The sequence below is a fragment of the Dermacentor silvarum genome, chromosome 2, assembly GCF_013339745.2.
Source record: "Dermacentor silvarum isolate Dsil-2018 chromosome 2, BIME_Dsil_1.4, whole genome shotgun sequence".
NCBI lineage: Eukaryota > Metazoa > Arthropoda > Arachnida > Ixodida > Ixodidae > Dermacentor > Dermacentor silvarum.
Window position 1 is genome coordinate 241,044,192 of NC_051155.1, and position 16,276 is coordinate 241,060,467.

General features: G+C 46.3%; 1 protein-coding gene across 2 annotated transcripts in view; it reads right to left on the reverse strand.

The window, feature by feature from the left end:
- Window positions 1–4,884: 4,884 nt before the first annotated feature.
- The window catches only part of LOC119442979 (uncharacterized), a 422,505-nt gene continuing 411,113 nt past the window's right edge, over window positions 4,885–16,276 (reverse strand). For both annotated transcript variants that reach the window (XM_049662493.1, XM_037708077.2), the window contains one exon: window positions 4,885–9,777. In XM_049662493.1, coding sequence (XP_049518450.1) covers window positions 9,459–9,777 — 319 coding nt within the window. In that variant the 3' untranslated portion in view covers window positions 4,885–9,458. The remainder of the gene's footprint in view (window positions 9,778–16,276) is intronic.

Below are 16,276 nucleotides of genomic sequence, written 5' to 3' on the forward strand. Positions count from 1 at the left end.
AAAGTAAATTTGCTTTAAAAATGAATACAGTAAAAAGAAAAACAATACAACACTGACGCATAAAAGAGAGGAAACAGACGAAACATGAACAACGAACGCGAGTCACTGCATAAAATATCCGATTTTGAGTACTAAGAAATTCTATAGAATTGTGGAATGCTCTGCCGGGTTACGCAAGATCTTTGCCACTCGATGAATTTTTATTGTATATGCTCTGTGCTATGCTTTTCCATGTATTGTATTTCCCCGCTCCTGCGATAACCCTTCGGGGCTGAAGTATGTTGTAAAAAAAAAAAAAGAAAAAAAAAACACCACCACCATTGAATCGCTGACGACACCACATTACTTGCAACCAATCGTTCACTCACTCATCTAACTACTTATCTGAATATCCAAAATAAAAAAAAAATATGGCTGACTAATGGAGTACACGAGGAATAAGGATTATAAACAGGGATAAGGGGCCTCAGAAAGGCTGGCCAACGTTTCGTTTCGATAGGAGGACCTATCTTCGTCAAAGGCGGCCTCGTCATCCTCGGCGGGTTAGTTTTTAGTGGAGTGACGTCACGTCGATGTCGGCTATTAACCGATGTCGTTTTTATTATTATTATTATTATTATTTTTTTTTGCCGCTTTCTCGCTCTCCCGCTCTTGTCCCCTCGTCTTAGAAACCGCGCCTAGCCAGTCAAGCGCCAGCGCTCATTTTCTTTTCAGTCTCTCCCTTTACAGCCAGCCACAGCCGACATCCACGTGACGTCACTCCACTAACCCTTTGAAACTAACCCGCCGAGGATGACGAGGCCGCCTTTGACGAAGATAGGTCCTCCTATCGAAACGTTGGCCAGCCTTTCTGAGGCACCTTATCCCTGTTTATAATCCTTATTCCTCGTGTACTTATCTGAATAATATTTTAACGTGGTGCCATCTTGACTCGCTAAGGATAAGCCCTACCAAAACGTCTTTTACGCTTTTTCATTCGAATCATAGGACACTATAGTTAATTCCCACTTTCAACCTAAATTCTCTTGTCATCAGTGCAGTAAATGAATGCTGATTTCTTGGTATAACTCCAGATTAAAACTTAAAATTTACAAGGCATATCGCCTATTTGAAGCGCAAACTTGCTCCCGGTACCCTGTATATTCTTTTATTGACGGCCCCCTAAATTACTGTATTACAGCGTGGGGTAACTACATATCCAACACATATAGCACCGCTACAGCATTTGCTGAATCAGGCCATCCGGATATTATCGTTCAGCGCATTCTAATGCAGTGCTTCTGATATGCTTCACAACCACAGAATACTTTCAGTATATAATCTTGTTAAATATAATTTAACCATCACGTTATTTAAGATAACAAGTAATCTTCCCCCCAGTAAATATATTTTATGAGGCTACTTTGGTCAGTTTAAACCGCACAAGATTCGCAGCTAACAACAATTTCTTATTGCCACTAATACGTACTAATTAGGGAAAACAGTCTGGATATTTCACAGCATTATATACTTGGAACAGCCTCCTACTAAGTGTCAAGCGCTCTTCCTTAGGTCCCCTCAAGAAAACATTATTCACTTTTCTACTATATAACCAAGATTATCCACATATCTAATCTGATCACTTCACTCCTGTTCATTTCTCTTTCGTCTTTCCTATTTTCTGTGTTTTTCAATTGTACACTTCACAAAAACTTCGGTTTGTTCTATTGTGAATGCCTCAACTACTGTTTTAATTGTACTACTAGTTATTGACTTTGCATTATTTGCAGTTTGTACTTCATCTACTTTGCATAATATTCCACCTAGTGACTACTACATCGCTGTTTTATGCTATATAGTTGCATAAATGTGTATTTTCTGACATGAGGTCCCCTTTCAGCTACATGCTCTGGGACCTCCTTCTGTATACTATAAAGAACCTCTTTATTCCAGCAGAGCTCGAGCTGGCACACGAAGATGAAGCTTTGCAGCTAATGATATATACAGATGAGGAAGATGTGCAATGGATGATTATATTTAGAGATGGTGACGATGAAAGTCAGGCATGTGTTGCGCCACAGCTGTGGTTGCGCTCACACTAATTCCCTCTCGCTGTGGAAGCGGCCGCCTGGCCGCGCGGGAGTATTATGAAATGCGTCGAGCATATGGTTTTAAACGAGATACATGCAATATGTCTGTCCCACGGCAACGGTGATCAGATGGCGTTCTAAGGGGCGAGACGCGGTAAGTAACAGCGGATGTCTGCTCAATGACCGTATAGGGTCCAATAAATCTAGTGAGGAATTTTTCGCACAAACCGGGAACGCGCACGAGTCCAAGGAAGAACTTTGTCGCCAGGAGAAAAAGTCACAGCACGGTGAGTCGAGTCATAGCGAGTCTTCCGAGCGTCCTGGGAGATGCCGGTGTTAACGCGGGCGAGGTGACGGCATTCCGCGAGGCGAGACAAAAATTGTTCCGAGAAGGGAGCTGCTGCGGGTACAGGAGTCGAAAGGAACGATACATCCAGAACGAAACTTGGTGAGCGGCCATAGACGAGGAAAAAGGGAGAAAAGCCGGTGGTACGCTGCGTAGCCGTGTTATAAGCGAAAGTCACGAACGGCAGGATGGCAATCATGGCATCCTAGTTCGTGTGGTCGGTCGGATGTACATTGTAATCATGTCGGAGAGGGTACGGTGAAAACGCTCCGTCAAGCCGTTGGTCTGCGGATGGTAACTGGTAGTCGTCTTGTGGTGAATGGTGTTCGAGGTGCGCAGAACTTGGTAACGATAGAAGAGAGGAAGACTGTGCCGCGGTCACTAAGGAGAACGCGCGGAGCTCCATGGCGTAAAAAAATGCAAATTAAAAAGAAATCGGCGACTTCAGCGGCAGTCCCCGCTTGTATAGAGGCTGTCTCCGCGTAGCGTGTTAAATGGTGAATGGCCGTCACAATCCAACGATTGCCATTTGAGGGCCGTACAAATATATTCCAACGACTTCGAAAGGCGAAGCGGGACAAGGGAGAGGTTGCAAAAAGCCACAAGGAGTTGTTGTCGGTCGTTTGCGGCTTTGATAATAAACGCAGGATGCAACGCACTTCGCAACGACCGGAGAGAGGCCAGGCCAGAAGCAGCGACTTCGTATTCTGTCTTAAGTCTTGTGGTAGCCTAGATGACCGGCGGTCGGATGATCGTGAAAGGCTTCCAGCACCTCACGTTTCAGAGAACGTGCTATTATCAGAACCCATTTGTTACCATCGACGTGATAAATGTAGCGATGTAAAGCTTGAATTGGTGAAGTTGTCGACGAAGTCGGGCGTTCGGAGGTGAAGATGAACCTTCCATGCGTTCGAGAATAGTTCGGCAGTATGGGTCGTCACGGTGGTGGGACACAAGAACAGATGGGCTTTTGGGTCTTAACCAATCGAGCGCTGCGATGGGTAAAGCCGATGAAGAGGACTCGGGATGTACGCCAGCACGAAGAGGCGATGGTGAGTCATCATGGTTCGGCAGAGGGTAACGAGATAGAGCAACGGCATCCTGATGCTTCTTGCCAGACCTGTACGTGACATCGAAATCGTACTCCTGTTAAGCGAAGCACCCAGCGAACAAGGCGAACAGATAAGTTCTTTAGCGATGAAAGCCAGCACAGTGCGTTATGGTCGGTAACGACTGTAAAATGGCGGCCCTGGAGATATGGGCGAAATTTTTGCACTGCCCAAACAACAGCAAGGCACTCCTACTCAGTTACGGTGTAATTCTCCTCTGCAGCGGTTAGAATACGACTAGCGTAAGTAATTACTCGTTCGCGAAAGGTGTTGCCACGTTGCAGTAGAACGGCACCGAAAGCATGACTGCTAGCGAGTGAAGGATAGTGGGCGCGCTCGGATCGATGTGGCACAGCACCGGGTCCGACGTCAGGACATGTTTCAAAGCCAGGAAAGCCCCTTCACATTCGTCGGACCAAACGAAGGGCACGTTAATTGCGAGGAGTTGATGGAACGGGGACGCAAGCGCAGCGAAGTTGCGTATAAAGCTCCGGAAGCAAGAAGAGACAACTGCGCAGGTATTTTTGACGCAGCGGACGACGAAATTCGAGGACGGCGTCAAGCTTCTCAGGGTCCGATCGAATACCTTCTTTGCTGACTAAGTGCCCCAGAACCTTGATGGGCTTGCTGGTGAAACTGCATTTCTTTGTGTTGAATTGTAGGCCACCGTTTTCAAGACAGGCAAGGACTTCATCAAGACAATGCAAATGTTGGGAGAACGTGGTTGAAAACACTACAATTTCGTCGAGATAGCACAGACAGGTCTTCCATTTCAAACCACGCAAGACATTATCGATCATGCATTCGAAGGTGGCAGGCGCATTGCCAGAGCCACAAAACCATCGCATTAAACTCGTAGAGCCCATCTGGGGTGCAAACGCCGTTTTTTCCTAGTCGGATTCGAGCATCGGTATTTGCCAGTAGCCTGCTCTAAGGTCAAGGCTAGAAAAATATTCGACGCCGTGCTCGAGCTGCCACACGAATATGAAGCTTTGCAGCTGATGATTATATATACATATGAGGAAGATGTGCAATGGATGATGATATTTAGAGATGGTGAAGATGAAAGTCAGGCATGTGTTGCGCTCACAATATTTATGTAAGCATGCACTTACGAAATAAATAAACTGAAACTGACACTCACTTGAATGGGCTCTTCTGCTTCGCTTCCTCCATATTCCCCCGATTTCAATTAACTACTTTAAACTTACCTGGATGTGAGTTGAGGGAGTTGACTGTCGGCGAGTGCCTGTAGAGCTAGTTTACGGTTGCTGTACTGAATAAATAACTGCAGTTCAACTGCAGAGCTTAAGCGATGGCTCGTTTCTGCAGCCCCCAGTGAAAACACACGAATGCAATATATGATGAAAAAGAAATGTTGTCTTTAATCATAACTACAACAGGATCAACAATGTCAATATATCAGCACACTTTTTTTTTCTGAATAGAAGAACGAAAGTTTCGCTAGCATGGTCATCTCGATGAGCAGTTCTTTAGGTCGGCCACTGAAAGGGGACATTAAGCAAAATGCTGAAGGCCTGAAAGTGGCTGAGCAAAGGAAGAGAAACCTGCGCATTGGGGCGCTTGAACAGGCGGCGTTATTCGAGAAAGGCTCGGCTACGTCGCTTAGCCATCAGGGAAGAAGGCTTAGCGATGACCAAGCAGTGCAAATATGCACCCGTTGCTTTCGAAAAAAAAACAAACAAACAAATAAAAATCATGCGCGTGAAAGAAAATAGGCTTGCGCTTTGGACAGGCACAGCACCAAGCTTATATTCGTTCCGCCAATATTGGCAATGAAATACATTCTTCACAAGACACTGAAAGAACTACCATCGGGAAGCCCTTACTGCGAGAAAAAGGAATGAAAGAGACGCTCGAACGTCAACGAAGAAGAAGAAAACGCCGAGTTATACGGCAGTAAAAAAATCTTTTACAAAAGAAACTTACGCAAGCAGCTGGTAACCAAAATGAGTAGACGCACGCACGAGTGCACAACAATGCTCAGTTCCGCTCGCGAGAAACAAAGGAAAAGGGCGGCACTGTACCGCAAAGACAGGTGGACTGCACAACACTTCAAGAAAGGTTGCAAGAATGGAAATCTCGCTCCGTTCTTTGAGACTCCCTATACTTCACTCTGAAATGTGACATGCCAAAGTGTCGGCTTTACGGTAAAGGCGCCTAGCGGATCTGAAAAGTTCCAATTAGGGATCGGAGCATCACAGTTTTTATTAATAAATACTTAGATTTCTTGCGCTTTTCGAGAAAGCACACACATTTCGAAAATTTCTTCGAGCACAACATCTGTGCACATGTGAAATAGGCACACCAGATCCTTATGCAGCCACATCGGCAGATCATACGGTTAGAAATTCCACAAGCTATTCTTATGAAGAAATCGCACATTTATGTATATGCCTCTACAGTAGCATTTATCCAGCGGACGGCGTTTGGCAATTCATTCGCCAAAGCATGTTACCGGATATTTTCATTACTTTTCCAGGTGAGTCAAATTGGAAAGCTCGCCCTCGCGTGCTCGTTTTTGCAAAACAGAACGTAACCAGAAAAAAAAAAAAAGGAACAGGGGCTAGAGAAGGGCATAGTAAATGGCGCTGTCATACACTGTGAAATAAGTTATTTATAGCTCTGGCGATAATCTGTCTTTGGTTTTCCGGTTAACATTCCTAGAGGCGAGAATTTATCAGCGGGTGCTACACAGCACATGACTTGCAAGTGGCAACGACTGCTGCCGTTGACACCTACGCCACCAGCGAAATAGCATGTTCAGTCTTTGTGCACACCATGTACTTTTCTAGAGTTCTCGCACATTCTTCGATCAACCGCAACGGGACACTTACGGACACTTTCTCGTGACATAGGCGCACAACGGCAATCTGGCCGTATTGCAAAATTAAACAGCATAACAAAGCGTCAGTAACAACTTTTTGACATGTCGTAAGTAGGTTTGAAACGTCGTTTAAAACACTGCGCTTACGTCGATAAGTGGGTCGGTTGAGCAACTGACGCCTAATGAATAATGCCGAAAGGATAGATAGCGTCAAGTTATCCAAAACTGCGCAGATTATGAATCCTTGTTTGCACTGCCCGCTGTTTCCAAGTTCAGGGACAAAATGTTTCAACTGAGACTCAGAATTACAGCAACCTGCATTGATACCTAATCGCATTACAGCACAATTGGCGACCACAAATTGGGACCGTGGCTGAATGAACGACAGCAAAGGAACACGCAAAGCCTCAACTGGCAGTGTATGAGTCGAATCCGATCTGCATTCCAGGCCTGTTCATTTCTTTGAGCAGCACACGAAAGCACTCTGCAGCTACGTCACCGACAATTACGCACGCGCTATCAGTTGTCTGAGGCAGACCCGAATTCACGTGAAGGTGAAGAATTGTCAACAGCTACATTCGCTCAAGTACGTGTGTTTCCAGCCACATGAATGCGCCACACTTTGTCTATTGCGAAGTGGTTCATTCGGTCATGGCGTAGAACGTTCTTTACGCTATGAAACAATGCACAGCTACTTTCTGACTCACGTTCTCGCATACTTGCAGGGATCGTGTTAAGTTGGATGATTTTTGGAACGCCGATGTATAGGTACAGTGTGGGTAGTTAGTGATCCAGGAAAGTATCTTTGCAACAGCCCATCAAAGTACGCTTGTTGGTCAGGTATGTTTTGAAGGCTTTATCGTTGCATCTGCTGCCAGGCAAAACATCATCGCAGAGAACGAAAGTCATAAATCACCGTGCATAATTCGTCGCCAATCAGCGTACTAAATTCGCACTAAATTTTACAGCAACAGTACCCTAGCCCGTATAGCTAATTCTGTGCTTATACTATACTGTTCATCCGCCGTGTGGCTGGAGCGACATGGCGCACAATTAAGCCGACACAAGGCGGCTCGCCATATCGAATGCGGCTGTACCTGCTCGCATTTTACCGTCTCCAGAGGCCGAATTAGTTTCAAAATAACACAAATTCGCCAAAGCGGCACAACAGTTCACGCACTAGGTTTTCTAAGAACAATAGGCTCACGCAGTTGACTAATCCTTCGTTAAGTCGCGGCGTCATTCCGCTGTCCGATCTCTTCAACGTGCGCACGCAGGCATCACAGGTCCGACACACATCCCCCTTAGACAGATGCAACTGGTAAAGCGGTGGCGAGGTGTGGGAGTGGCCGTGTCACCAAACACACCAGTTCGCGCGGATGCGCACATGCCAGCACAGATGATGTGTCACAATACACCAATGCAGGGGCCGGTGACGGCAGTCTTGTGAAGGCTACTCATGCACTGTGTAGAAGCAGAACAGCTCGTCTGAGTGGGCCGGCACAGGTGGTGCTCCTGTTGTCACACACGAAAGCCGGCAACGAAATCAAAGATAACTGACAAAGACGCAAAACAATTACAAATAGGAAACAATAGAAAACGCATGGCCCTCTAGGTTTGAAGATTTCTCAGGTCCGCGAGGAAATGCAGTAGGCTGTGCTATCACGGCCGTACTGACGTTTAAGTACGAAGGACTTACGGCTGCACAAGTGCGATGCAGAGAATAAGCTTCTTGAACACTGCGTCAGCATCTCAAGTATCCCTGAAAAAAAAAATGCACTGAGAGAATGTATTGCTATAGAAGAGTTATGGCGCCAAGAACTGCCGACTGTGCATCCCCTAGTTCCATTGCAATTAAATCAATCACGCCTCCAGCCAGCACTCGGCACGTTGAACTGGCATGCTGCGTGCTTTCTCCCCTATACCTAGGCTACAAGTCGTTTCACGTTCAATTGTTAGTGTTTTTTCTTGTTTGTTTTTTTTTTCGTTTTTTTTGTAAGGGCTGATAAGCACGTTTCATAAATTTTTCTTTTGTTTGTGTAGCCCCCTGAATGCGATTAAGTCACTTCAACACACAGTGATCGCCAATTGTGAAAGGCCGTGAGAAAGAAAAGCATGACATGCAAACTTCCTCTATACAGCTGTAAACTTTCTCTTTCAAGACAACATTGGGCCATGGTATCTATTGCAGAACATTTCAGTGAGAAAAAAAATAGGTATCGGTAAAAAACAAGATTAATCATTTCTCACACAATGGCACACATTTCTACTTGCTTTCAAAGTACTGAAGGACTGTCCACAATATACCATGGAGCGGACACCAGTGGCGGATAAAGCGGGAGTTCGAGATAGCGCGCACAACGGGGTCGTGACAACACATCCTGTGCCTTCTCGAAAATTCAAGAAAGCAGTTGCGTGGTCGGTCGAGGGGTTTAGATTGAGCACAGCAATACAAAGTAGGGTCCACCATGATGCGGATATCCACAAGAACTCCTGAGTAACGCGCCACGCACAATGTCAGTGGAGCATAGCGGTATGCTCCTGTGACGTGCCAGTCTGCCGATGTTTCAATGACAGCCGTCCTGCTTGATATATGCGCGGTGTCTTCATGTTATCAAACTGTTGGCTGCTCGTAGTTTATCCGTTCCTGTGTTTCGGTGCCTTCCTTGAGCCTCGGGAAGGAAGAGCTATTCGTTCTCATGAAATGATGACGCGTTGCGAAACGGTCTCAAGTTTCAGGCCGACCGAAAGTTCAATTTGACACAAGGAACGGTATCGGAATTGCTTTCCCCTGAGACCGTTGAAGTCAAGCGCTCGTAGCATCATAGTTACTAGAGTGCGATGTAAGCAAACGCCCTTGTCACTCCGAGCACAAAACAACAATCGTCTTGTTCGAGAAGAACGCATTAACGAGGGCCCACCACGGAATCGACCGACTTAGTTCGTGCACGCCATGACGGCAGCGGTGGCGCCTGCGCAGACGGCTCTTGCAGTCTGGCCAGATGAAGTAGGTACATCACGTCGGTCCGTACGAAGTCAGAAACAAACTCCCCGTTTCGGCGATGTGGACCGTTCATGCGAAGAAATCAGGCGAACGAGTGACGGTTGAGGTCCGGGACCTCGAGGTCGCAAGGCCGCCCAGAGGAACGACAGCTGGTTAAACCCCGGCGGTCTATAAGCGGCGGCCGCTCAGCACGGCCTGCCGCGAAAAGCAGCAGCACCATGAGCCGCGGCGGCGACAGCGACCAGGCCGAGCTGCACTTGAACCGGCAGCGGGTCTTGTAGACGTCGCCCAGCAAGTTGCGCGCCACGCGCAGCAGAGTGGACACCAGCGCGCTCACTTCCTCCTTGCAGCCCGCGTTGTTGGAGGCCGCCTGGAGGCACCGCTCCAGCCGGTCGAGCGAGCTGCGAACAAGGGAGAGACACGTTGCTCTATATTCCACAAGCAGCGACGAGTTAACAGCAAGAAAAGAGAACACTTCCGCTAAAGAATTTCAGAAAACAGGGTCGCGAAACATGACGCAAACAGACACACGGTTACTGTACGCGTACTGTAAAGCACTCCCCAGAGACCCTTTTTCGCTGAGACCACAGAAAGACGCCGTGTTTTCCTTTTGCACTCATGCCAGGCGTTTCAGCGAAGTCTTTCAGTACTTATTTTTTAAAAAAGAACGCAGATCCAACCCACATGCTGGAATCTGAGAAGCGAAGCTTTCGTGAAGTAGTTAAATTCTGCACAGCGTTCTGCACCATAGCGATAACATCATCATTATCAGCCTATTTTTATGTCCACTGCAGGACGAAGGCCTCTCCCTGCGACATCCAATTGCCCCTGTTTTGCGCTAGTTGATTCCAACTTGCGCCTGCAAATTTCCTAACTTCATCACTCCACCTAGTTTTCTGCCGTCCTCGGCTACGCTTCCCTTCTCTTGGTACCCATTCTGTAACTCTAACGGTCCACCGGTGACAGCGATGACATGCCTACCAGTAAAGGCTGCAAGACGCGGAGACCCTCAACACGTTACCCAGGTGACTGCGCATTATACTGTCTCCGCATTATACGTTCCAATTTTCGGTTGGGGCATCGCTTACGAAGCCCGCTCTGCCTATGTAGCTCGTGAAACCTGCCGGTGAAGAGCGGTGAGGGGCTACGAGGCGTGCTGCGCCCTTCCCGAAGTGCCGCGATATTGGCGGCCGCCTGTTTCGCCTACAGGACGAAATGCCTCTAGATATAGGGAAAGCGTTCATAAAGAAGAATGGCCCAATCGTCGTACCTTTCCGCAAGTTTCGGGAATACACCGAAAGTGGTGCTCGTGTCAGGATGTTTAGTAAGCGAACCTGGCTGTCTTGAGGCTTCAAGTCCACAATCACGATAAATTAAAAAGCTAAGAAAAAGATTAAGAAAGCTAAGAAACTTTAGTTTCTAAAAGCTAAGATTTTAAAAAGCTAAGAAACTTTAGTTAAGGAAGCGTTATCTGTCATAGTTCTAATTTTCACCCACGCGAATAATGTGTCATAAAAAATAAGGTTATCACTGTTGGTGTATTCTACGGATTACATAAAGCCTTCACTGAATCACCAAGTATAAGGGAATGAAAAACCTTGCATGCACAATTTACGAAAGGTGCAATTTGGGCTCTCTCGCGGTTTTGCTTTTCTCTTCTTTGTTTTCAATGCTCATACAAGAAGAATAACGTTCGCTGCAAAGACGACTTATCATTTGGTTCATGGCACAAAGCTGATTCAACTAAGCACAGTGAGCTAGCTCAGACTGTGCGGAATGCTCTATTTCATGACATGACAAAAACTTTATTTATAGAGTCCTGAGGAACTGAGATCTAGGCGAGCCGAAGGCTCCCCCAGATTCAGATTTCATGTGTAAGAAAAACATTTCACACACTTGCCAATGGAGTGCAAAAAACGATCCGACGCATATCTGCGAATCTATATGGAGCGAAGATTTCGTGACGCGGTTAATCAAATGAAACAAATTTGGCCATTTCATTCCTGCGGATTAGACGTAAGTGAAACTAGCGAGCGCGAATGTGCTCCACACGCGGTGATTATCTCAAAGAGCTAGTTGGCGTTGGAAACGAATGGAGAATACGTGCGATTGTGGCCTAATGATTGATAACGCGTGTGCGTGTGTAAAAAAAGAAAAAGACTAGCCTAATGGCAAGATAATCATGCTGCTGTGAAGGGAGACCGAAGTTTGATTCCACCATCGGGCACGTAATCTTTCTTTCTAGAAATTTTGAATATATTTTTTTATGTATGAGCTATTCGGGAAAAACAGCAACACCTAGTCCCGGTCAGGAAAGCCCGGGATGGTTCGCAAAGAGAGCTTCGCTTTAAAATCTAAAAAAAAAAAAAGCATTACGGAGATCTATTGATGGTCAGGTCAAAAACAAATCCCGCTTTTTTCACGAGGGGAAAAGAAAAAACTGTTGCCTTTAATTTTTTTTCTCCCACAAACTGTTTTATGCGGTCGAGATAGAAATGAACTATGACTTCCAACGGCATAGCGAGTCAATTAATATTCGCTGATATACACGTATACGCTCAATGGAAGCTAAAGCAGCTCTCATCGCCGAGTGAATGCACACTATTCCGAGGGTGCAAGTATGAAATGTCGATTTCAGAGTTCACTATAATCCGCGTTTTCTCCCGTTATTGACACAGTTCTAATTTACACATGCCGTTGTTTAGTTATGCTGCTCTCGAAGGAGTTGAAAATGCGAAAATTGTGACGTTTGTAAACTGGGAAGCGCAGCGTGCGCTGGAAGGCGTATTCTGAATATACCTCAGCACGACAAATTGGAATAAAAGTGAAAGAAATTAGTTCAACCTATACAAGCGGTCGCAATGGCTGTCTAAAAGTACTGTATTCAGTCTATCCGTGTACTTGGATAACCACTAACCACCGGTGACCGGTTTCATAAAGGATGCAGTGCCGATCGTTAAAATTACTGCAACAAATTCAAAAGAGTGACAATTTGATTCCTTTTAAATATAGGCGGTCTCTTAAGCCTATATTTAATACTTCAACGTATATTATTGCAACGTGTTCATTTGTGCGCTGGAACGACGTTTCATAATGCTAAATGTATATTCAGGGCGTATTTTGCTTTTGGTGTGTGTTTGAGGTGTTATTGTTACTGGCCGGCTTGTACTCTTTTTGTTAGTTGTGCTGAAGATAAGGGTAAATAAGTTCGCTGAGGGTGGAAGACGCGACGAGGCCGTGCTGTCATAGATATATAGGCCATGTTTTGAGGCCACAACGGCAAGAGCGTCGAAATGGGAGCCCTGGCTTTCCCATAGATTTCTTTTGCGAGTGATTGCTTCGTTTAACGTGAAAATACATGTTTCGTATAACTTTTCTGAAATGATTAAATGGATAAACAGATTCAATAAGTTTGGTACACGATCCATAGTGGCTACAAGAATACATCAGTAAGGTAAATGAGACTGACGACTTATTCCTCGTACAAGTTGGAAGTGCGAACAGCTCCGTCTAAGCTTCGCCCACGGTAATGGTTACAATGGACACTTCCTTCTTGCTGACGACATAGAAAAAATGCTCATAAACCCTCTAATTTCGAGCCTAATTTAGGCAGCTGAGAATAAATATCAAATTTAAAAGCACCACAATGACAAACTCCTGTTTACCATCGGTCGAATCGTTGACTACGCGTTCGAACAACCCGAAAGAAGTCCCGAACAAGCCGAAACGTCGCGGAAGAAGCGCAAAAGAAAGAATTTAAGTCATTTTAAAGCTATTTTTGAATGACAGAGCATATTTCCCCGACAATCTTACTATTTATATAAACGAAAGTGGGGTCTGTATAAACGATAGACGATAAGCAGAACTCACGAGGTGCGCTGCACCTTGCTTAGTTCAATCGCGTTTTCTTGTTCGTATACGGGCCGATTTACGACACCAAATTTTCAGTTTGCGTGCAGCTGTCATAGCAGCTCTCAAAATACGAAACTGGGCGCGTCGTTGGTCCGAAAAGACGAGCGTTCCAATCACTGCGCATTCGCGGGCAGCGGCTGCCAACTGAAACGTGCACGAGTGCGCGACACGTCACGCATTGTTAGGCAAACATGGAATGGGACGTAGCCAAAACGACAAAATAAAGGCAAACAACTGCTCTAACGACGAGCGAAGTGCGCCTGTCTTTGCTTCCTTCTATGCTCACAAAGGCAATCGCGAACTGTTCCCGCCGGATGTAAAAAAAATGGCGTCACTAAAGTTAAAAATAAAGGAAACATATAGATAGGAACGTAAACGGAAGGCGAGGAGAAGAGCTGGTCTGAAAGGCGCAGAGGCGGCACCTTTCCTCGGCAAGCGAAAAACGGATGTGCACGTCCTTCCGTGTCATTCTCGAGCGGGGGCCGCGTGTCGACAAAGCGGTTCGGCACTGAAACGCCGAAGCATGAAATTCGTCATGCACGGTTCAATAAGTGGCACCATTTGCATATTTGTCTTTTTGTTTTTCTGACGAACATCACAGTCTCTGCCAAGCATCGCGTAATGTTAAAGATCCAAAAAAAGCAGAAGTGTTGTGCGAGCAAGAGTGATGTTTGCTTCTTAATGCAAACAGTGCTCTTTTTAACGGGGCTAAGAGACTAAGACAGACATGATGGTTACAACTTTCAAGGCGGGAGGTTCCATCGATGTCCGGCTTTCAATGCGGCGGTCGACCTCGACAGCGCACATTGTTCAGTAAGAATACGTGCATTTTCTTACTTTCTTGTTTCCTGGCTGGCTCTCTCCGACGTTTGTGACTTCAAGGAAAATACGAATGTACACCGAGCAGCTTTGCCCGGCTTGGCTTGCGTCGAATTTGTATTGATTAGTTTTGTGACACTATCTTATCCACGAGCTCCGTTACCGCTGTTTCGTCCACTACATGGTAAATATGAAACAATCAGTCCAGTGGCTAGCGATTATTACTTGCGATGGTGGGTAATAGTTCGAGAAATGTGCAAGCCTTGCGAGAACGTACGATTCCCTAGTGCACAGTTGTTACATGCCTGGATTAAAGATAACGTTTTCGCTTCGGCGCCTTACATTTGACGGAGACCCAGCCAGGCGAGCAGGACCAAGCTAAGACAGAGATGCTATTTATCTTTATCAAATGTCAGGTATAGTAGCAGTGGTGGAAGGGGTCTCTCAGTTCAGGATTCCACGGGCGCAGTCTTCATCAATGCAGTGATGAAGGCGGCCAGGTACCGCTGAGCCTGCAGCGGATACGGCGTCAGCAGCCTTACGGTTGGGATGCAAGTAGCTGGATGAGAAGAAGACGTGGGAAGGAGAGCAGGACCGCATGTATCTGGTACAGGAGACCACCGCAACTGTGGCATCGGGGAGGGGGCTTTTCCGCGAGTGCACGAAGAAAATGTAGATGTGTGGGCGAAAGAAGGGAGCAAGCAAGATGCACCGGAGCAGTGAATGCGCCAAGTCAGAGTACGTCGCGTTTGGAAGGAACTTCGCCGTCGTACTGAGGCGCTGTGCTGTCCTTACATATTCGCACTCACACCGAAAACTCGTCCTGGTGGTTCAGTGGCTTTTGCGATATGCTGCTGAGTACGCGGTCACAGGCTCCACTGCTGACGATAGAGGCGGGAATGAAAAGTAAAAACTAAAAATAACTCTTGTGTACCGCGCTTCAGGTGGACTTAAGGAACCCCAGGTGGCCCAAATTATTCCTATACCGGCAGCCCTTCACTACAGAGTCTCTCACTTCCCGTGTGTTGATCTGCGACGTTAAAGTAAATGAATGAATGAATGAATGAATGAATGAATGAATGAATGAATGAATGAATGAATGAATGAATGAATGAATGAATGAATGAATGAACTTGACAGTCATTGCGAGGTCCTTTCCGAGAGGTTTCATAATACAGGCATCCGACTCTGCGCAAACTGGAAGTTCTATACCTGCGAGGGCATCGGCTAGCGGGAAATGTGCGCCAGCAGTCGGTACTCTTTGCATCGGGTGGTGGAGGATAAATAACGTGTCTGCCTATGCACTGAGGCAAGCGTACCTTTAAATACACGGAACAATACAGCACGACACTTCGCCCCATGAATACGTTTTTAAGATTGCCTTAAAGGAAGTCGGAAGAACAAAGCAGAAACGGTGTTCAGAAAGGTATAGTCCACTCGAGTGCTGCCTCGAACTCGAGATAGACATGCAAGAACGGTCGTGGGCTCCTGGCGTCTCCACCCGCGCCTTCGATCGCACTGGAACGCGATTCTGCGGAGCGCAGCGCCCTGCAACTAAGTGTTCGTCGCACAGCGAGAAATCGCGAAGGTGCAGGGCCGCCGAAGGAGAAATAGCTGAAGCGCAACCACGCGGAGCATCTAACGTGCCAAGCTATAAAAGTTCCTCATACCCGAGGATAGACCTTGACTTGTAAGCTTGAGCCGCACGACCGCACTGAAGGCGCGCGCACACCAAACTCCCCCCCATCCCCCGCCCCCAAAACGCCATTTTTTTCTGACGTCTTGGCGTTTGTCAAGCTGAGATATACAAAGGGATGGAAGAGAGAGAGAGAGAGAGAGAGAAACAGACTTCTACTCATTAATCGCTGGGCCAACGTTGTTCTTTCTCGGGCCAATGTTGTTCTTGCTTTGCATTAATGATTTGGCGGAGATCGGCCCTAAACAAGACATAGTAGAAGCGATGACAAACTCCTATCTAGAAGAATTATCTACATGGTTACAACATAACAAGCTACAGTTTAATGCAAATAGACACAGTACATATTATTTGCACCACCAAACAAACCTGACGCATGCGATACTGTAATCAATTATGGATCGACACAAATTACGCGGACGAAGGAACAGAAATTTTGGGGAGTCTGGTTCCACGAAAGCATGACCTGGAAT